This window comes from Neolamprologus multifasciatus, chromosome 1 (assembly GCF_963576455.1).
Source record: "Neolamprologus multifasciatus chromosome 1, fNeoMul1.2, whole genome shotgun sequence".
Lineage (NCBI taxonomy): Eukaryota > Metazoa > Chordata > Actinopteri > Cichliformes > Cichlidae > Neolamprologus > Neolamprologus multifasciatus.
The window spans coordinates 7,243,354-7,265,837 of record NC_140439.1 but is presented as its reverse complement, the minus strand read 5'-3'; the positions used below and the strand labels follow the sequence as shown (position 1 = coordinate 7,265,837).

The 22,484-nt window shown below is 42.1% G+C and overlaps 1 protein-coding gene across 9 annotated transcripts in view; it reads right to left on the bottom strand.

Annotated features, from left to right (window-relative positions):
* Window positions 1-22,484, bottom strand: part of nav2a (neuron navigator 2a) — a 218,029-nt gene that overhangs the window by 50,095 nt on the left and 145,450 nt on the right. For 6 of the 9 annotated variants that reach the window (XM_085162574.1, XM_085162536.1, XM_085162545.1 and 3 more), the window contains 6 exons: window positions 21,652-21,704; window positions 13,386-13,458; window positions 12,151-12,394; window positions 11,906-11,962; window positions 9,121-9,254; window positions 360-1,590 (listed from right to left, as the gene is read on the bottom strand). In XM_085162574.1, coding sequence (XP_085018700.1) covers window positions 360-1,590; window positions 9,121-9,254; window positions 11,906-11,962; window positions 12,151-12,394; window positions 13,386-13,458; window positions 21,652-21,704 — 1,792 coding nt within the window. Of the gene's footprint in view, window positions 1-359; window positions 1,591-2,178; window positions 4,938-6,130; window positions 9,065-9,120; window positions 9,255-11,905; window positions 11,963-12,150; window positions 12,395-13,385; window positions 13,459-21,651; window positions 21,705-22,484 lie in introns of those variants that run through there. The other 3 variants (XM_085162554.1, XM_085162600.1, XM_085162609.1) reach the window with 3 other exon arrangements.

The following is a 22,484-nucleotide window of genomic DNA, read 5'->3' as shown; positions in this document are numbered from 1 at the left end:
TCCCTGAGCCTGGTTCTCCTGGATTTTTTTTTCACATTCTGTCTCTCACAGTTGAAGTGTACCTCTGGTGCAAATTAATGACTTCTGTCATCATTTTAAGTGGGGGAACTTGCACAATCGGTGGCTGACTAAATACTTTTTTGCCCCACTGTACATATATATATATATATATATATATATAGAGAGAGAGAGAGAGAGAGAGAGAGAGAGAGAGAGAGAGAGATTTTTTTATATATAGTGTTTGACTATAAATTATCATTACTTGCTTTCATTATTGCATGTAGGTGATATAGGCAGGTGAAACTGAGATTCACTACCACATACTTTAGACAAGATACTCCAAGAAAGTGCAGTCTTACCTGTACATGAAAGGTGCAACAGTGGCTGTGTTGGGGTGGCTATGGTGCTGTTGCGTCTGAGGTAGCTGCACGCTGACCGTGTTGCTGGCTGTGCTCTGCGTAGTGCCACCACCTGCCACAGGGGCGTTGCTGGTCTTTCCTTCTGTGGAGGCCAGGCTGGAGGTAGAGCTGGAGTGTCTGCTGTCCCTGTCTCTGTCCAGGGGGCCACGGTGCATGGCGAGACCCCCTCCTAACCGCATGCTCCGAGGCCTCTCCCCTGCTTCCTTCACTGAAGAAGCTTTACCACCAGCTCCTGTGGGTTTGCCTCCTGGCTTTGGTATTCCGCTTTGTGCAGGGGTGGAACTCTCTTTTTTGGCCATTTTACCTCCCTTGGGAATGAAACTGGCAATTTTAGAGGTTCTTTTATTTGTGTCAGCATCCAGAGCAACAGGTACTACTTCCTCCTTGTGCTCTTCTCCCCTCAGCTCTGTTTTATCAGGGACGGAGGTGCGCTTCCCTACCTCCTTCCCTTTCTCCTTCTCCTTCCCCTTTTCCTTATCTTTTTCAGGTCCTTTGACTGAGCCTTTCTTGGTAGTCAAAGCTCTGCTGAAAGTTCGCTGGGCAATGCCCCTCAGAGCTATTTTGGGGCTGCTTGCGGTGGTAGAAACCGTAGTTCCTGAAGAGGGAGCTGCTCCACAAGAATTCCCATTGCTGGTTCCGTTGAGTCCCGGCCGAACATTGCCATCATTCTCCTCTAAGGGGTCGGTGTTGGAGCCTGTCTCAGCTCTCTCCACCTGCCCCGCTCCAAGCTGCCTGGTTGGTGCAGCATTATCAGTCTGGGGCCCTACCCCATTGGAGGAAGAGATTGAGGACGACTTGGAGCCTCCTTTACTGTTGAAGAGTTTAAGCTTCTCCAGCATTGACTTTTGAGTTACCACCTTAGGAGGAGCTTCATTCGTCAGAGAAGTCTTACAGGAAGTGTCCTTCTCCTGCTTGACAGACTGCATGGCACATGAGGGGGGGCTCGTCGAGGAGGAGGAATTAGAAGAGGTGTGTTTGGAGCTTGCTGACTTGCCCCTCCAGGGCTTGCTGTTGGGCTGGGGAATAGCTGTGGAAGAGGAGGATGAGGACAAGGGAGGAATCAGGGTAGAGGTAGTGGCAGGGATGCTGGTGGAGGAGCTGACAGACACTGCAGATGATGGAGCATGCTCAGTCATCACCGAAGGTTGTGAGGTCAGGCCCTCTGAGGAATCTGTACCAGACAAGAGACAATTTATTAAACAATAAAGAAGGGAGTTAAAGCTTAGATACTAAATTCAGGCAGATGAAGAATCTGAAGGACACAAGGAAAAACAGAAGCTTCTTTGACCCCACACAGAGTTACCTTATAAGCCCTGAAGGTGGCCTGTGTTGATATAACCAAACATGCCATTACTTTTCTCTGGACTAACCACCAAAACTGTTAAAAACCCCTTAGCACTAACAACGAGAGGAGCCCATCACAAACTGTTTATAAAAACAATGAGGGCCATACTCAAGTGCTTTTAAGTCTTGCCAAGAAGGCCTAGTCAAGAAGCAGTGCTGCTGCACTTATAAGGCATGGACTTATATGGACTTATTTTGGTCACGGTCCCTCTGCTTAACAAAGAAAACACTGTCTAGTTACACCACTCCCCTGTATATTAAACTGAGAAACAAGACGAAAAAATATGGTTTGAATTAGAAATGAACAGAACAGAAAGTACTTTTTTTACAAACATGTTCCTGCTACAGATCCATCATTCATTAAGGAGTTGTCTGAGAAAATCTGCAGCACGTGACTCTCAACAAGCAAACTTACCAAGAGCTGGAGAAGCAACGCAAGAGCTGAAAATTCAGGTATAAGTCACTGCCCATATAAAAATAAACAAAAAAAAAGTATTCTGAGTGCTGCTCAAGATCTCAGTGTGTACGCACAGCAGGGCTACTAACAGCATGGAGCTCAGACCAGCAACATTTGAATATTCAAACACCAACGGCCAGCGAGAGAGAGAGAGAGAGGGCCAGTGCAGAGAGCACTGGGTGCAATGAATCATCGCACTTTAGCTGTAACACACTCCGCTTACTTCTTAGACACAAACACAAAACGTGACACATTAATTCAAAGATAGTGCAGCTGCTCTGTTGTCCTTCTTCATCTACAAACCCCTAAAACCTCCTGAGTTTACTTTTTTTTACAAGTGTTTTTCATTAGACGAGACAAGAGAAAACACATTTCAAACTCCAAATGCATGCCAGTACATTTTTTTTCTATTCAGAGGAACAATTACACATGAAAATCAATACAGATCACTTGGTATTCTGATCAATTCACACAGCTATGTTAACTCACTTACTACATAAGTTATTCTTATGGTCTCATTATGTCAGAATTTAATAAACACTAGTCCTGTGTGATTATTTCCTTTTATAGCACCTTCCATGCCCTAAATGCAAATAGGCGGCCACTCACTGCTTCTTCTTTCTACCCCTATTTAGCATTTAGTGAGAGCAGCCTGAAACAATGCAGCCATTAGGAAGTGATTAGGGCCCAATTAGATGTGCTAGTAGTTAGCAATCAGCAAAGTGGGTCAGGTTGCTAATAGCTGGCTTCCAATTGGTAGCGGCTGAATGAGAGGGGGACCTGCTGTGATTACGGGGACTGACACTGCAGGTTTGAGATGAGTGGGGCTTTGATATCGGCCAGCAGGAGGGTCGGTACTGTCCAAGAATGGGGTCAGCTCGGATTTTTGTTGGGGGGAAAAAAAGAAAGGAAAAGCTCTGGACAACGGGTCAGCTGGTCACTGACAAGATTGGACCCAGTGACCGGGGCTTACACGCTCCAGTTAGGTTGTCAGGGGTGAAGGAAAGCAGTCAATCTTCAACGGGTTGGGTCAGACGTGACACTAGCGTGATGAACTTAGACACTGTTGCAACACAATCTCAACTTAAAAGAAGCTTGGGACCCAATTCCTGGAAAGGCTGTTGAAATTAAAAACACAAATCAGTCACACGCAAAATAAATACCAGTGAAAGAATAAAGAGTTTCCTCTATGAATACAAATCAAAACTGCCACTTGTATACTTAATGAAGTGACCACAAGAGGGTGTAAAGACCTCATCCTCTGTCACACCTACACAGCTTTCCATTAATCTAGAAATGTCTGCAAATGTCAGCTTCATGTGTAAGTGAACGCTGATGACTTTTGTGTTCTGTATGCATCACTTTCAATTGGTCCAAATCTGAACCAATCATGAGAAATTAACAGGCAGACGTGCAAATTATGTTGTTCTCATGTAGCGGTGGAGTTCTTGCACTTGAGGAAGCAGTTTCACCTCAAAAATAGTCACATAATTGTTTTAACGTGGGCCACTGACCCTATGACCCCTGTGTAGCCTCCGGCCAAGTCCAGGAATTAAATCTCATTGCCGTTCCTTTACTGTTCTGGCTGAGCTGACTACTTGAGGAAACATGTTGAAAGAATTTGAGTACTCATGGCTTAACTGCTTAATTACTGCAAGCATTGGTGGTTAAAATAAAAAGCAGAAAATGACAGAAGAGCACAGCCCAAAGGGACAAGGATCACAGACCACCCTCCTACTTCCTGTCTGCCAAAAAAATCTGCCTCGGTCTCTACAAGTCTGTTTCTGTGTCAGCATCTTGATTACATCAAATAATTTCGGGAATGAGATGAAATCACAATTTTCAAATTCAGTTTTTATTTCATGGAGTGACACACTCATGTCTGTGTGTGTATATATTAGAATTCAATTTACCTGCCTTAAGGTGCTTTATATTGTAAGGCAAGGCAAGGCAAGTTTATTTATATAGCACAATTCCACAGAAAGGTGATTCAAAGTGCTTTAGAGAGACATTAAAAAACAAAAACAAATAAAAAGCATGATTTAAAATGGGAAAAAAAGGCCTTTGTAGTCTTTGCCTTTGTAAGGCAAAGACTAGGGCTGGGCCATATCATACCGTTCACGGTAATACCGGTATAATGTTAGGCAAGAAAATGAAATATCGCAATAAAATATGGGTAAAACGCGCACTGACACTGTGGTTTGTTTACTGGGACACAGACACTCCCGCTCTCTCTCTGCTGTCACGGCCGCTCCCCCCCTCTGACTGTCACTGCCAACATATAAAGAGACACAATCACTGTCAGATCCCAGCACACCTGTTCACCCTGTCCCTGCGTCACCCCTCCTCTGCAGCTGGCCAGAGACCACACCCATGCCACACACATTTTTTGGTAGAGCAAGCAAGCGGGCCGTTTTTATTACCATTATTACCGAACTGATTTTATGTGATACACGGCACTCAAAAATCTGTCAAAAAATCTTTTAGTACGACTTTGCTAAAGTCCGAAAGCCACACCGCTTGAGTCTCACGGAGTAATACGTACTGTGTTACATTGTGTGTGTATAACCTCTTTTTAAGTTTTGTGGATATTATACATGGTTATGCTGAGGATATGTCGGCCAATTTCCACTGGAAATGCCTTTTGGTTAAACTGTCAGCAAGGAATTTGCATTTGCACTGTAAAACTTTTTATATAACTTTAAAGCACATAAAAAACAGCTGCTTGTTTAAGTGAAAATACATTGATGGGGGGTTTTTTTTTGCACTAATAAAGTTGTGGAGTTGTAACGTGTTTTGTCTCGCGTCAATTATATTGTCAGTTACATCGTTATCGGAAATTTTCAAATATATATCGTGATAAATATGTATAAAAGTGTACATCAGCTAACAATGTTTAGACATCACAAACCCTCCTGCTCCTTGCGGTTCCCCTGATAACAAGACATTAAGCTCTCAATCGGTCAATAACCATATTACTGACCTGAAAATGTCACACTTATGCACAAGTTACCCTCACATGTAGCCAGAGTAAAACCATCTTTGTGCTGAACCAAACCTGCGGTGTCAGTTCTCCCTGACTGGTTAGATTTATTCAATGCACTGACACCTTCAGAGACATTTAATATGTAAAAATCTGGCACAGAGTTTGAGGTTGCAGGTGTTTGGCTGCTCATCGTGTTCACATTTGAGAAGCCTGCTCTCTCTTGCTCCTCAGTCATTGTGCTCAAAAAAGTGAGAGGGACAGCCGGCTTTTGTGTGGTGACTGAAACTTTTTAAAGTTTCTCCACATGAATACACTCAAACAGTGACGCTACAGCTCATCAGCAGGCTATTCATTCAGCAGGGGCACCAGCCACATATACAACACACAATCCAAGAGACACATGGGCAACAGAAACACACACATACAGAAACACACAACCATAGGTGTCCCACACTCTTTCTGTCTCTCTGCTATGTGTCACTCGGCGAACACCCAGACTCTGTCACCTTATATCAAGGCACTTGTGTTTACTTATTGTACAGCCATCCAGTAACATTATTCTATTTTGGCATCAGAGCCTTTGACACAAACCAGATCTGGCCTCTGAAAAGAAGCTGCAGGTGTTTCTGTAACTATCTGAACCTCGAGGAGCAACGTCTTACAATAACTTCATGTGTAGTATACTTACTAGCAGCTTTTAGTTCAATGACCAATTGGTAAGAAGAGGAAAGGTAATCTACATCAATTTCACATTAAAGGAGCAAGAAATTGGCTTATTAAACAGTAGGAAAACCCTTTGCTTTCTGCGCTATTGAAAAGAAATACATTTTAGGCAGCAACAATCAAAGATTCAATGCAAAACTCGAATTCTTCCTCTGTAACTCTAGCCTATTAGACGTAATCGACAAGTGAAAGATGACAAACCTCACTGGTGCTGCAGACATCCAGGACATCAGAGAAAGAAGTAGAGGAGAGGAAGAGATGGATGAGAGATCAGGGAAGAGTTCTAAACCATGGCCACAGATCTAGAGTGAGTAGGAGGGGAGGAGGAGTGTGGTGGGTCCTCCAGCAGGAGGAGGGGCTTAGCAACAACAGGCCAAGAGGAACCTGGAAGGGGGTTGACCAGTATTTCTCATGCTACCTGCTGACAATCATATGGCCTGCTGCAAGCTCGTGCTTTTTCTGGTTTCAGTGCTCATTTGTTTCACCCAGAGTATACTGCAAATAGCTTATATCTGGCATCAGCTGACGCATCTATGCTTCAGACTCAGAGCTTCATATATCAGCTGTCAGGATACCAGCTGAGCATTAAGAGCCAATTTGTTTCATGCAAATTATCACAGCTACTTCACACATCTTGCAGTTACTTTCAAGTCAATGCTGTGTGCTAACGTAGCTCCCACCGATCATCCTGACCTCCCTGTATCTGATGATTTTTATAAAATCTAATCTTCATGTGCTTTTTCATTAGCTATGGGCTGGATTGTGCCTTCTAGCAGAATTGCAGTTGGTGCTCAAGTCCCTTTGAAGATGCCTAAAAAAATTACACTCTTTCCACCAAATCCAACTATTTGGAAATACTTCCAATAAAGTCACTGACAAATGTGTCTACTGGAAATCCCACTATGAGCACTAATAGGATTTCATGTTATGAAGTGTATTTAATCAACAAATTTAAGGACATCTCCCCAAAATTCTGTTGTTGTTTTTTTCCAAATCATGGTAATTTTACACTCACACAAACCGACAAATCTCCCTGCAGTCTACACTAATAAACTCACTCATCTCGAATGGAGCCGAGCATCAGAATAAATGCCCCACAGTGCTTCTCACAGCGTTGGTCCCAGTTAATTTGTGACTGTTTAAACAGACAACAGTCCCTCTCCAGCTCTCTCTCTCTCACACACACACTTTTTTTTCTCCCCTTACTCTTCTGCCCTGTCTTTCTCTGGGCAGTCAGAATTCTCTGTCTAATGCAGGGTAATGAGTTTAGACTGTGAACACTAACAAAGTCTATATAAAGCTCTGGCCCATTGAGTGGTGACAGAAACTATTTCCACACTAGTCTAACCAAACGTACTGCCAAACACCCAGAGTTTGTAAGCTTCAGAACAGCGTAGAGCGGTTAAACTGGGTCAGAGCACCGTGGAAGAATATGGTGTGAATACAGTTCTGACTCCAAAGGAAAATTATCACAGTGAACAGCTTTTTTCTTGGATCTACTAAACTCCCACACTGCTTGTACTTTCCCACCTTGTTTGAATTACAGTGTTCAACATAACCGCTTAATCTTAAAGGAATCAGGTGGGAGGAAGTATTCCAGGTGTTCAGAGATCTTCATGTCCATCCATATTCTTCACAGTAGCACTCCATGCAATGCTGAGAGGATCTGATTGGGGCATTGTCCACTGTTTCTCTTTCTCACATAAAGCAGACAAAAGAAGACAGTCCCCATCAAATGGGGTCCCACTAGTGGAAACACTCCATCTGGATTAGGCAAGAGCGTAGGCCTCATGAGTGGAGGACACATGACACTGTTTTGCCTAGAATACCTGCACTGTTCTTCAGACCTTCATACATTAAATGTGTCCTGAAAAATTATTTTTGGATGTTATCGTGTAGCAAACATACACCTCACATGTGTTATGATTTTGTAAAAAAAAAAAAAAAAAAAGTTTTAAAAAACAAACAAACAAAAACCAAAAACACACTGAAAAAATTGAAGTTGACATAAAGTGATGATGATGAGCTGGTCCTGATGTTCCTAAATAAGAAAAGGCACAATGATTTACGAAGAGCAACTGAACTTTGTTCGCCAACGTTCTCATTCAGAACTTTATTTCTCTGAAATAATACTTGGATGCATCCCTTCAGTCAACTCTTTTTAGCTCAGTGCTGCAGCTGTTTTGGGGGGGGGGGGGGGGGGGGTTTAGGTACTGGAGCCCAACTGTGAAAGGACAAAAGCCGAGGCACACCCTGACTGGGTCGCCAGTCTATCGCAGGGCCATCACAAAGAGACAGACAACTATTCACACTGTTACATTCACAGCGTCTGCGACTGTGGGAGGAATCCAGAGAACCCATACAGAACCCACACAGTCACAGAGAGCATGTAACCTCCACTCCACCCAGCTGACTGGTCCATTCAAAGCCATGACCTTCTTGTGCTGAGGCGAACACCTCTCGCAAGTCCTAAAGGGTTCACTGTGCTGTTGCACTTGAGTTGTGCAGGTTGGAAAAAGGTAGAGAGCAGTGCTCTAAATGGTCCACACCTTGAGTGACCTTTCCATTTGTGAGGATGAATACAGTCTGTGTAAATGGAGGTCACAATGACATTTAACTCATATTACATGAAACCACACATTAAGAGTAATGGGACAGAGTTTCAAAGACACGTTTCCATAAAGACACTGCACAGGTCAGCCTGAGATCAACATCAACAACAGCAAACTGAGAACAACCTCCACATCCTTTAACAATGCAACATTAATGTTGAGAATGATTCCAAAGGTGGTGAGCATGTAGTCATTACGTGATTCTGGAATTTATGCTCATCAGTTCTTTGTTGCTGTTCTCTTTAAAAGACACAGTTGTTTCTGTGCTGCACTGCGTGCTGAGGGCCAAGCATTACTGGCATGGTTTTTAATCCTCTATTAGCCTCAAAGCAGCACAGCTAACTTGCATTTTCCCCACAAAAACAAAAAAGCACCCAAAGGATTTACCATAAAATCATCCTAAACACAGCATTAAGACTTTTTACAGCTGCAAGGCTACTGCCTGTCCTCCAATTTTACTTTCTCTTCCTCTAAACTTGCACACATGTCATGATGACATGCTAACGGGATTTGCCAACATCCAAGATTCAACCTGAAGATGTCAGTGTGCACCCATTTGTATCTGTATCTCTGGCTTACCTTTGTTCAGGTGTGAGTTGGCTTTGGTTTTGTCACTGAAGCCCTGGCTCCGTCTGTTCCCAGCAGCGCTGACCGAGCCTCTCGGCGGGATGTCACTGCCAGCAGTGGACACCCTTGTTGTGGGGCCAGGAAGTCTGATGAATAGATAGAAGAAAAGGAAGAAAGCAAGGGAGAAAAAAGAGGGAATAAACAGGCCAAAAAAGTTAGCTGCTTTATGACAAACACGAGTTTATGAATCTAAAGCAGTTTTATTTTCCCCCACACATTACAGAGACACATTAGGTCACTGCAAGCCTATAACACAAGCACACAACTAGGCAACAGACTGTAAACTAAGATGGGAGGGTATAACATAATTAGATTTATTAGACCAAACATTTTATCTGATTAAACCAAACACATTAGAAGGGTAAGTGGCAGTTGTAGAACAAATCACATTTCTGAAAGAGAAAACCACATTCTGCAAATACCAAAATATCCTAGTAGCATACATCTTCTGTTTGTTTCAAAACTAAATTAAGTATAGTTAATAGTTTAAAAAAGGAAAGTGCTACACAAACATGCTTCACTGTTTAGGGGAGTGCAATTTGCCACAAAGGATGAGCTTTAAAAAGAAATCTGCACTAGCGTGCTTTGTTTTCTATACCGTGCCTCTGTGATGATGTGCACTGAAGCTGATGTACCACCCTCAATAGGCTGTAGAGGACCTCAACATCCACAGTTAATTTGTAATATGAACTTGTTGACCTACTGTATTGATTTCCTGGGGGAAGTGGTCTCTGTTTGCTTTCCAGAAGGTCAAATATACCTCAACCTCATTGCTACACTAACCACAATAGGACTGCCCTCCTCTTCATGTCTTTCTAAATGCTTCACACTATTTTAGGCTCCTTTCTAACATGGGATTTTTCCAAACTTGTTCCTGACGTGTAGTTTTCTATTTAAAATTGCAGCTTTAGTTTTAAACTTAGCTTTTGTTTGCTTTTCTTGCAGCGTTGCGGCGACCCACCCCCAGGGCGCACCTACACCAGGCTAATGGAGACAGATAAGCTTGCAGCAGAGTGGACAGTCAGACTGAGAGCGGGTCCTGGGAGAACTATGAGCTCAGATTACACGTGCTCCTCCTTATTTTCCCCACATGGATTAGACTGTAGACAAGCTTTGGTGGAAGTTATGACACCTTGATTTCATTTTGCAAGCCAATCTATAAGGCGAGTTGGAATCTAACAGGCTGTGGCACACAGCTGCTGATGAAATGCTAACTGACCATTGGCGACATCATCACCATCTTGGGACTGAGGCGGATACTTGATAAGCAGATTACAGCAGTCTCACTCAGCTCCTCGTGTGCATTATAGAAACTCTCATTTCCGTCTTGCCATTCACTTTGAGTGACCACTATTTATCCAGCTGTTGCAAGGTAATAGCTTTAACCACATTATTTAGGCTAGAGTAGTCAAAAATCATTTCAATTATAGCAGGGCCAGCAAGTCTACTACCTTCCCCCACTGGACTGAGTCTGTCAGGAAGTAATTCAATCTAGTGGTTACATTAAAAAAAAACAAAAAAAAAACAAGCAACACTTTTTTCTTAAATTTTAATTTTAATATGGGCTATAGTGTGAAAAGAAATTCCATAATAAATCTACTTTGCAAATCTTTCTCTTTCTACACTCTTAAAAGTGCAATGCAGACAAAGAAAAGTACTTAAATATTTCTCAAAATGAAGTACTAGTGCTAACAGCACATCATTACTACATACAGCCAACTTACCAAAAGAAACCCCTTAAAAAAAACAGTCTGCTTACACTAAATTGTACAGCAATTCTTCTCTTCACTTAGATTCTTCCACACTCATTATGTTCAAAAGCACCCTGTTTTGCTGTTAACTCAGTATGTTAACACTGAGTTAACAATAATTTTTATTCCAAAACAAAGAAAAATAGACCTTTCACCGCAATATTAGCAGCTAGCATTAATATAAAAAATTCACATTGTTAAAATCTTTTAAAATTCGCTATCAGATGCTTCCAGAGAGCCATTTAAATCTTAATTAAGATCAATCAATTAAAAAAAAAAAAAGAGTTTAAAAAGTGTTTTGATAAATGATGTAGAATAATTGTAGTTGCACCTGCTGACCAGAAGAGGGGGGCATTTCTTTAGTTTGGTCGGGTGCTGTATCTGGACAGGTGCAATGTAAACATATTCTGGGATGGGGCAGCATGCAAAACTAAATGGTACATTAAATTTCAAGGTGCGTTATCACATCATATGATGCTGCATGCTATAAGGAGGCTAATGTAACTGAAAAAGAAAAAAGTAAGACCAAAGATAAATATAACATGTCTCATTACAGACCTGCCACAGATTCCTCTGTGTTAATTATTGATGACATATTATATGGGGGATTGCAGAAGCACACACGCGCAAACACACAAGCACGCACACATTTACTTAAGGGTTATCTAAAGGTCTTCTACAGCCCATTAAGCAGGCCTGCCAAATGAGGCACGCTGCCAGAGAGACAGGGCCTTCTGAAAATGGAGCCTGGAGCTTTTGTTCCTATCTGCTCCAACACTACCATTCATGCATAATAGATAGTGCTTGTAGTAGAGATTGCCCTTAATCACAGACAAAGAAACAACATTAAACTCATTACAGAGCGAAAGAAATGCTATCCTTGATTAGGGGCAATCTCAACCTATTTCCAGGAATGGAACGGAATAGGAGGTGTGGTGGAGGAAAGAAGGGAAGGAGAAAGAAATTAGAAAGGCACAAGAGCTGACCTAGAGGTCTTTTTCTGACCAAGGGAAAACTTGAGTAGTTTACTTTGACACCCATCCCTAGAGGAGAAGAAAAGAGAGGAAAGATATGGAAGAGGACAGAGACAGTGAGAGGTCAGGATTAGAGTTATAAATGACAAAAAGTGCGAACAGGAAGATAGAAATGTCAAAATGATGGATTACAACAGCAGGCATGTGAAGAAAGTAAACACCACAGGGACAAATTTGTTCACTCCAGTTAGCCTCACCTGGACTGCATCTCGGCCTGCGCTGCTTTCTGGGATGTGATGGCAGGAGTCCCATGCAGAGAGTGGCTGAGCTGGGCCGGGGCACTGATCTGCTGACTCAGTGGAGGGTGTGTGCTCTGGGACTGGGCAGCAAGTGGGAGGGTGGGCTGGGAGTTTTGCCGCTGGGCCTGCTGCTGCTGCTGTTTGTAGCGGGACAAGCTGAAGAAGAGGCCAAGGATGGCTTTCAGATTGCCATTCCGAATCTCTGAAGGTCAGAAACAAGGATGGGGTGAATGATTTAAAAGGAGAAAAGTAGAAAAAAAGTGGGGAGATGAAAACAAAATAGAGGATGAAGTTTGCAACAATTTTTCATATTTACCATACTAGTGCTTGGAAAATAAGCTACTAGGGTTTTTTTTAAAGATTTCATGGCATTTTGATTGTTTTCTTATATGGAGATCATCTCTATTGCTTATCAAACCATATATTCTATTCTACTGTAGATAGTGAAAAACAGCAACATTTTTGTAATTTAATTGTTTATCTAGTTCTTCATTACTTAGTGTAGCATGAATCAGTAGCTATATAAAGCTGTACAATGCATTAATCCATTTAAAAGTCCAAATTTATACCCTCCTTTCCAAAGTTGTCCAGTGAGACACACTGGCGTGTCTTTGCCAGCCCGATTCTGGGCCCTGGGCCTTATTTAGATGGTCAGCCCCATCTGAAACTGGCATTTCAAATATGTCACACTCTGTCTAATTCCTCTATCTAATTCTGCTGCCTTTAGCTCTCCTTCTGGATTGTTCTTGAACTGCAAGATGATACACCTCAAATTTCTCCCAACAGAACAGTGAATGGACCCCATGTCTTTCTTGCTGTAATAGGATGCTGCTGTTTGATTTGCATTAGGACCAGTAATAATATTGTCTCTCAGTTCCCTGTGTGAATTTCTTTCTTTTTTTCTTTCTTTCTTTCTTTTTTACAACAGCTACATTTAAACATCATTATGTACCATTGTAAGCTTTCTGGTACATTAGTTATATGTGTTGTGAAATCAGCCCTGAATGTTTTCATTTGCATTAATACAGAGTTTCCTGGAGAGAGCTTGCTAATAAAAAAAAAAAATCAGTGTACCAATCCTGAGGTTTTATCTTTCTCGCAGCATCAGTTCTATTTAGTAACTAAGCCTGAGCTTGATTCAGGATGAACTCTCATGTTCCATGTGAAAGAATAAATCTGTGGTTCCAGCTTACCTTCTGCAGACAGACCCTGGATGTTGACTCCTTTAGCTGCCAGGAAACTGAGGCAGGCATCTATGTTCTCAATCTACAGAGATAGAGAGTCACAGCTGCATGATTCTTCATACTGTACATTTACATTGAAATTTGCATCATGGTGAAATATGAGAACCCGCACTGATTAGCTTTTTGCATGGCTCTCACAACAATAACAAATCTGGGGGAGTCAACATAAGGCAAAGGTTGGCATCATAACATCTTAAGCAGTAAATAGAGGTGCTGAATATCAATGACAATGATAGAACTGTTGGGACTGCAGATCGTTTATCATTTAATAATCACTGATCTGACAGGTAGGATGACTCCAAAAACAGTTAAGATGGGAAATAAGCTTTTTTTGATCATTCAGTAATGTGTTGTATCCAACTTTGGATTCATGCAAAAAAGTCATCGTGACAATTTTTTGGCAAGTTTTATGTGATGAGACCTGAGTATTAAGTGTTTACACGGCACTGCATTTAAAGGCGTTTTGTGGCATTTGGGATATCAGCATTTATAACAAACAAATGGCACTAAAACAACAAATTTCTGGCACATATAAAAGTATGAACTGGTGCTGAAGAGTAGAAGAGAGAGTCTGTATGTACAGAGATTGCTGTGCCATACTAGAGAAGTAAATTGGACCACATAGTGATATAGCCACAGCAGAATTCAAACCAGGTACACTTACATCACTTGATCTATGGGGAAGCAAGCATCTATAGTCACTCAGTTGCTATGACAGCAGCCTTGGCAACCTGAGCAGACTGCTGAGCTGTCACTGGACTATGAGAGGATTTGATAGGCAGACAGGCTTTGTTTAGAGACCATGTGACCCATTATACACAGAATCTGCTGGCTGGCGCACCTTATCGTAAGGTAAACCGCATAAAACAAGTCATTAAGCAGGGTAGATCTGATGAATGACTGTGCGATCAAAGTGTACCAACTGTTGTTGTGGGTGGGGAGCAAACAAACAGGGTACAACAAAAGATATATCAGCATTATACAGTCATTGATCTCTCATATTACACACAGAGTTACTAGCTGTGTAGAAGTCTCTGCAGACCAATTAATCAACAATAAAAACTGTTTGAGAAGTGGAAATTTTAAACTGTACACAAAGGTCAGGGAGGGGCCAAATCTTTTCAGAATGCTATTTATTCACAGAGTAGATTTCTAATGCACTGAGCCTAATCTGCAACACTGCAACACTGTATTGACAAAAAACTCATTCTGAAAGCTTCAATAGAACTTTATAGCAGAGGGTGGGAGCACAGATACACAGCAATGATACCGCAAGTGGTTTCAAACCTAAATACATATGAACTGTGTTCTTTGTAAATGAGCCTGGGTGTGGGCTGCAAGCAGAAGGGTCCTGTACAGTAATGATTAATGACATGATTACACTTAATATGCACCAACTAAATATAACCTGACCTATAGCTCCCACTGTGCTTCTCCTGCTACGAAGTCTCCGGCTATGAGGTGATGAACTCATTTACATCTGCCTTTGTAAAAATATAAAAATGTCTGACAGCAAATGTTGTAGGTAAATCCACGAGTGCACTACTGAACCACAGAAGCCACAGAATCACTACTAATATTGCTGCCATCCTGTACTATGTCACATTTAGTTACATCCACCAGCAGTTGGGGGTACATGTTACAAAGTAACTTGTTTGAATACTTGGATTCCCTTTTGTGGTATACTTCACTTCTTTTCTTACCTTCTCTTGTGTTTTACGCAGTGCAATAGTGTAGCTCAGATAGCAAAGACGGTGTAGAGGACAGCATTTACGTCATTAAAGTCTCAGCATTACACTCAATTTGCATGTGAACAAGGGCAACATCATCAAGGTGGAATGTCCAGGCTACTGTAATTGTCAGTCAGCAGCAAAAAACTTGAGCAGGAAGTACTCCTTTGCTGAAGGACTTGCTAGCACTCCTTTATCAGTCAACCCCACAGTCATACTGCTCTTAGAGCCACGTTATTAGTTATTAGCAGATAGACCTGCTACTATGATACTATGAATTTCACAATAATGTTACAACCTCTAACAGAATATTGGATGTATTATTTTAATAAGACTGGCTTGATAACAATTTCTTCATTGCTTTCAGTGTTTGGAACAAGCTCCAAAAATATCTGAGCCATGCCAGTGTGTGAAGAATTCATCTGACTTCAGGTCATCGGCTGAACTGAAAATGCACCACTGCCCCTGCTGTCATTTCCATGACCTCTGACCTGGGAAACAGCTGTTAGCAGGCCTGGCACATGCTGTCCTTCAACGTAATACAGCAGTAAACTAAGGAACAGTAGGAATGCAGGTTATGGTCCTCTCTGAACACTGCAGGGTCCTTAAAAATAAACCTGTTGAAAACCTTCTTTAATACCTTGGGCCTAAACTTGTAAGCAGCCTTTTATAGTTGAAGCTTAAATAGCAGTAACCCTCCGAATGTATACTTCAGTGAGACACCCCGTCATAAGTGTCACGGTCAGGGTCAATATGCTGAAACCTCTACTGCTATTTAAAACGTGTAGGAAAAACAGTTTAGTAAAGCCGGCGGAACATCAGCTGTAGCCTGAAATCCTACTCAGACCACTAAATATATTTTCTAATTACTGTATATCACTGATTAGTCCATTCGGGATATTTAATGAGTTAGAATCGGATCAAAGGTTGTAACACTTGTAAGGCAGGGTGTTCCAATGTCATAGAAGTTAAACTTAGTTTAAGGCTGGCCAGGAATCTAAATACTACATGATCATCCAGCTTAAAAGAAAATGTCTGAAACAGCATTGGTTAAAGGATGACTGATATGGAGGATCATGTTAGTACTGTTGACAGGATTAGCAAAACGTTGCCAACAACAGGAAAGAGGAATACAATGTCTGTGTCTGTCACCACATTATTTTTTGGGTCACTGCTCTCATGAATCTGCTCTGTGCAAACTTTGTACCAAGATAACCGGCTGATAAATGATTGCAGACACACTGAAGTGAAAGGAAAAGTGTATACGAAGCGCCCACGCTGCCAAAGGGCAGTAAGCTATAGCCTCAAAATTTAATATGGTACAGAAGAGAATCTACTGACAACCAGAAAAACCCCCACCTCTAAACAAGAAAGCGTTCACTGTCAGCATAAGACAACAAATCTGCAGGGAAGCCCCATACCTGCCTGAAGGTGTGACATGTTCCTGCAGTTTGCCTCTGCCCAGCTTCACACCTCGATCCGAGCCACTGTCACCTCTCTGCTCTGCTCGGCTCCTGGCAGCGTTAGTGCAGGGCTAGCCGGCCAACAGTGCTCTGAACAAACATTTCCTCCCATCACAGGGCTGCTATTGTGTGTGTGTGTGAGTGACAGAGAGAGAGCGCAAGAGAGAGAGCAAGAGAGAGAGAGAGAGAGAGGGGAAGGAGTATGCTTGAGCAAGAGTATTATGAGTGTGAAGCAGGATTTCACTGACAAGCAGCAAAATGGCTCTTACATTAACTGTTTACATGTCAGTCTTCCAGTCAGAATAAAAGCAGAGCACCAGCAGATCAGAGTGACCAAAACTAGGCTATAAGATTTAACCAGATTGATGTACTACAATAAATGTGAGAACTCTAAGACTGACACCTGCCTTCTGATGAGGATTATAGTTTACCACAATTTGAGTCTTGCTTCTGCATTTACCTGTATGCTTTTCTATTTGCGGGGATCTGGGAACAAAGCACAACATCACTACAGCAAGAAATTGTGAAACTGTAAGCCGTTAAAGCTGTGGTTTCATCTGAAACACTTCATCACTTCATTTGGAAGTAAAACTGAAATTATGAGCATCAAAATCCCGATACAATAAAATACCCTACTTTACCCCTAACTATGAACGGTCGAAGTTAATCCAGAAGTCTGTTTGGGTACATTACAGTTTCCCACTAAAAGAAAAAAAAATGTAACAAACTGAAATCACATATTTTTTTTTGCAAAACAGCAGTTAACAAATTACATTTTTCTGCTTCAATTAAGCAGGAACCTTTTTTTTGGCTGAAATGTTATATTTTAGAGAAACACCTTATTGGCTTGATGCATTGGACCTTTTTCCTATGATGTGACGACACAAGCTTTGTTTCCGGACAGCTCCGTGTCATTTGACCTTTTGACTGTTGGTTCTTGTAGAGTCTGGCTGGTTAAGACTGTGAGCCAACACGTTGCGTCAGCATGTGTGTGTATCTGTGCATTGTTAAATCCATCAGTGTGTGCCCTCGCGCGCGCACACACACACACTTTCACCCACTCAGGATGTTTCATGGATTGCATCTAGCCACCTACTTGCAGAACTTTGACACGTACCTGAGTAATTCTTTCTATTCTGACAGAAAACCACGAACGCTCAAGTTTTAAACAGAAATGTTCTGGCGCAGCAGCAGCATGAATAGACACACCATGATGCAACTTCACACACGTCGGTGTAACAGGGAGCACACTGAGCCCTCTTCCATCTAAAAATTCATTTTTACATACTCACTGTTGTGTTTGAGAGTTGAGGCAGTCATATCAGGATATCTGTGCTATTGTTAGTTGACTGTTATGTTTTAATTGTTCCTTTGAAACAGTTTTGATTCAGGCTAACATCGGCTTGCACCAACACAAACTGAAATTCCCCCAGGCTTTCATCTTAAAAGGCCACATTTTTCAAAGTTTAAATGTTCCTGGGAAAAAAGCCATTAAAAACGGCTGTGTCATATCTCCCATGAATAGACTAATTGTTAAGCCACAAATGAACACAGTGTATATGCAAAGGCTGGACAATATAATACAAATACCTTGTGGAACATTACAAGATTACCTCTCTATCACAGCACCAGAAAAAAGTGTTAATATTATATGGAGGCAGCTTTTGATTGAGAACAGTTGAACTGAACTGCATTATTCAGGGCAACGTCGCTCTTATTTTATCCCACCGTTATAGGTGCTCTTTCTTTTGCAGCCCACGGGTCAGCAGAAGTCATGTGGACGACACAACATCTCCAGGGTGAATAAAGCCTGTGCCGGCTGAAAAATATTATTTGGCTTCTGGTATATTTGGTATCTTAGCAACAGCAACTCTGATTGCTCATTCTCCCCAATCCACCATGTGATCACCCGAGCTCTGACCAGCTGACACACTCGGGGATTTCTCTCTCAAACGCACACAGAAAGTGTAACGCCTTATGATCAAACATTAACCAGCCTGTTTAAGCATTAATCCAACACCTTCTGGTTCTTGCCCTGTGTACCTGTGTAAAGCTCCACCAGCTAAAACATCAAAAATAAGCATCCATGGACACACCAGCACAGTTCTGTGTACATTTTTAGATTGAATAAAACATAATAAAGACACTGCAGGGTAAGGTGCTTTCTCACCTCCAATCCAATCTTAAACCACACCTGAAGGTGAAACACGCAGTGAATTATAAAGAAAAGCTCAATTGTGCAGACAGTTCAGCACATAAACATTCATTCTATGCTTCATCAAGTCCATTAAACACCTGGTCCTGCTGGTTTCTAACCACCTGTGTGGCTCAATTCACCCTCTTTATTTTATGGCAGATTGGTGAGAACCAATCAGTCCAGCACACAGAGTAAGAAGAACAGAGGGACGGGGGGAAATGAACAGCTCCCTAGAAGATAAAATCAAGACAGAAAGCCTTTCACAGCACAAGCGCACCTTCACTCCCTCTGTGTTCACATCTTGGACACATCATGTGGATGCCATGGGTTTATCTGTGTTTTGAAACATGCCGCGCGAATCTTGAATCTCATACGGTGATTCTGACTTTTGAAAATTGCTAACAGTTTACTTTTTAATTTAAACTACTTTCAACCAGAGGGGGGAGGGGGGGTATCCCATTCAGGTAGGCGCCTGAATGAGACACCCCATGTAAGCATGTCTGTGTGTCTCCCTATGTGATGGGCCATCGTGGGATGTCTTAACAGCTCACTGTCAAATCAACACCCTCAGTCTGGACTGCACAGACAGGCAGGCAGACGACACACACACACACACACACATACACACACACACACACACACACAGAGCCTGACTGGGTGGCAAAGGGATGATCTGCCAGTGGGGTTTCTTTCAACAAGAATGTGACAGTTACAAAAACAGGCACTTGTGCGGATAGGCAGCAGGTGAGTGAGGTGAATGCACTACAGTTTATCCCACTGATGGAGCTTATTTCCATTTTTATTCATTCAGAAGCCGAGCTTGAGTCAAGCACTAGTGAATGGCAGCAGATTTTTTTTCAACACTGAAATCAAGTGTGGTTAAAAAAAAAGAGCTCTCTCACTCCTCTAAACACTCTTCTGCTAAATAAACTCTCAGAACCTCTGTGTGTGTTTGTTTTGACAGCACTACAATACACAAAGCAGACATTCTGCATAAATGCTGCGGTTATGCCTACCCTTAGCGCTGTTTGAATGCTTCAGATTCGGTTCTAAAGCTGACACAAACACTGAGACTATACACAGAGAATCAATCACATTCACATACATAGACAAACATGCGCACATACTGCAACATCTGCGGGTCTGCGTGCAAAGTTAAAGCGAGATTTTGACAACTGCTTTCCATTAAACAATTCCCACTGACTGAATGAACACTATAAAAACAGAGAAACAAACCATTTCCTTTGACGCAAACAGAGTCTATGAAGAATCACAACACCGTAAAAGATACACCATCCATTCGGAACCACTTGTTCTGTCTCAGAGGTAAGCTACAATCCTCTCGCCTTGTAAAAGAAAGAGCTGCTGTGTCACATGAGCTGGATGTGAAAGAGCTCTAAACAGGATGTTGATAAGAAACCCACAGAGACGTCCAGACCATGGAGACCAACATTTCAAGATGCTCAGTTACAGGAGAACTGGGGGTGTAATCACGGCTAATGGGAAAGACCTAACTGATAGCGAAGTGGAGATGGAGTCGAGACCATTTTCAGTGGGAGTTAATAAATGTTTTCAAACGCTTGTAAAAATTTAAAAAGTTTGTGGACTCTGTGTTGGTGTTGTTCCTATATCATCACCATAATGCTTGTCCAGGATAAACACTGCAACAAACAATGTGCAATTAATGTATGTTTTTTTTAGGTCATTATATTTAATATAAAGTGTTTCACTGATTCTGGTTCTAGTGAACTTACTCTGTCACACAAACACACGTTCAAATCAGTGATGCTCAGCAACCCCAAGAGAAGAAGAATAATTGGCTCTTGTGTGGACAAACCCCTCCTCTGCGCTTTCAGGAATGATAAATACAGAGCGTACCACGAGCATCATAGTGTGAAACCTCGCTCTCTACTAAAGGTCAGAATTTTACAGAAGCTCTCTAATATATAATTAATTCTGAAATAAATGTAATAACCTGGCAGGACATAGATGACCTCCATCAAAAACGAATGAAATGAAAACACCATCAAATGCTAAAGAAGAACTACAATCAGTCAGAGCAGAATGCCCTCATAAGTACAGTAATATGGCTCCACTGTGGGTATGTGTGTGCAGTGACGCTCAGGGATCAGCTGTGCTTCCACCTCCTTTTCAGTTGTTAAATATGGGTGTGTATGGGTGTCTCCATCATTCTCTCTCTGGTGCTTTGGTAGGCTTCAGTAGTCTGGCTGGTGGCCAGAAATAGTCCCCTCAGCTGGCACACTGTCCTAATTTATGACCCATCGCATTTAGTGGAGGGCAGCCCTGCTTCGAGATGCTCAGTTCATTTCCCACAGAGAGCACTAAACTGTAAAACTGCTAAAATGCCACCAGCAGTGTCAAGAAGGCAATCCCACCTATGTACCTTCTAACTATCACTGCAGACAAAAACACATCGTAACTGGCTCTAAAGTGCTGATATTCTCCATCTGCTTTTACCCCTGAAGATGTGAGGAATGCTGACTTCTTTGGATGTGTATCATGTGTAACATGAAGAGGCAAAACTGGCCCCAAAACCAAAGCCTGCGATGCTTTTAACTGAGAGCCAAATCCAGAAGTCTGAGCCAGAGGTTTCACAGATGACTGCACACCATACCACAAAAGTAAAAATAAATGGGCTAACTATTCACATCTACAACTATTTACCAGGGACTTCTGTGCCGCAGTTTCTAGCGAGGGCCACTTAAGTTGATCAGATGGGACTTCAAAGAGCTGGGTTTGTTTCACACAAACACGCAGGTAAATTTCTCAACGTTCTGCCAAAACAAACTTGGTAGGTCACTTACCATCTGAGAACGGCTCTTGGGACATCCATTGATATCACCAATCTTCTCATTGGCTGAGGAGAGACAGAAGAGACAGAGAGACAAAAGAAGAGATAATGAGACCTCTTTTCAGGCGTGTTCACTTAATGTAATCCTCTCCTTTATCCCGATGTGTGTGTCCCAGACAGTGACAGGCTGAGTGCAGAGAGCAGAGGTGTTCATGCCAGTGACTGGGATCCCCCCCTCTCCTCCTTTCCTATCCCCTCCTGCTGGCACATGAAATGCTATCTGGTCATAGCAAATGGGAGCGGGGCCGTTGGGGGCCCAACCAGGAGTGTTGCGCTGCTGTGTGTGTGTGGTGTCGAGAATCCCTCCCGTCCATTAGAAGGCCCAGCCCACAGCAGCTGAGACACAGCCCTCAGCTCACAGCTGACAACTGTGCTAACAGCACAGACTCCTGCATCAGGAGGCACGGTGGAGACTAGAGGGCAGCTACATGTCAGGACCACATCCTTTACACCATACAGCAGCACAAAACACTGTTCTCCCAGTGAAGTGGATGGTTTTGTTTTACAATTCACATATGAAAGAAATGTGGTCAGTTTTAGTGGAAATGACGAAGACTCCTGGGATTACTGGGCTTTTATAAATAGCTCCCATACACTTTGGACTGTCAATTAAAACTGATTTAATTTTCAGTTTATGTTAGTTAATTGGTGGTGTTATCAGGTCAATTAGGTCAACATGCAATTAGAAACTTCAACAACTCCACCCATAAAAATGTAAAACCATACTCGTTTTAAAGTCCTCCTTGGACAACACTGCTATACTTGTAGTGCTGCTGTTATTCGCTC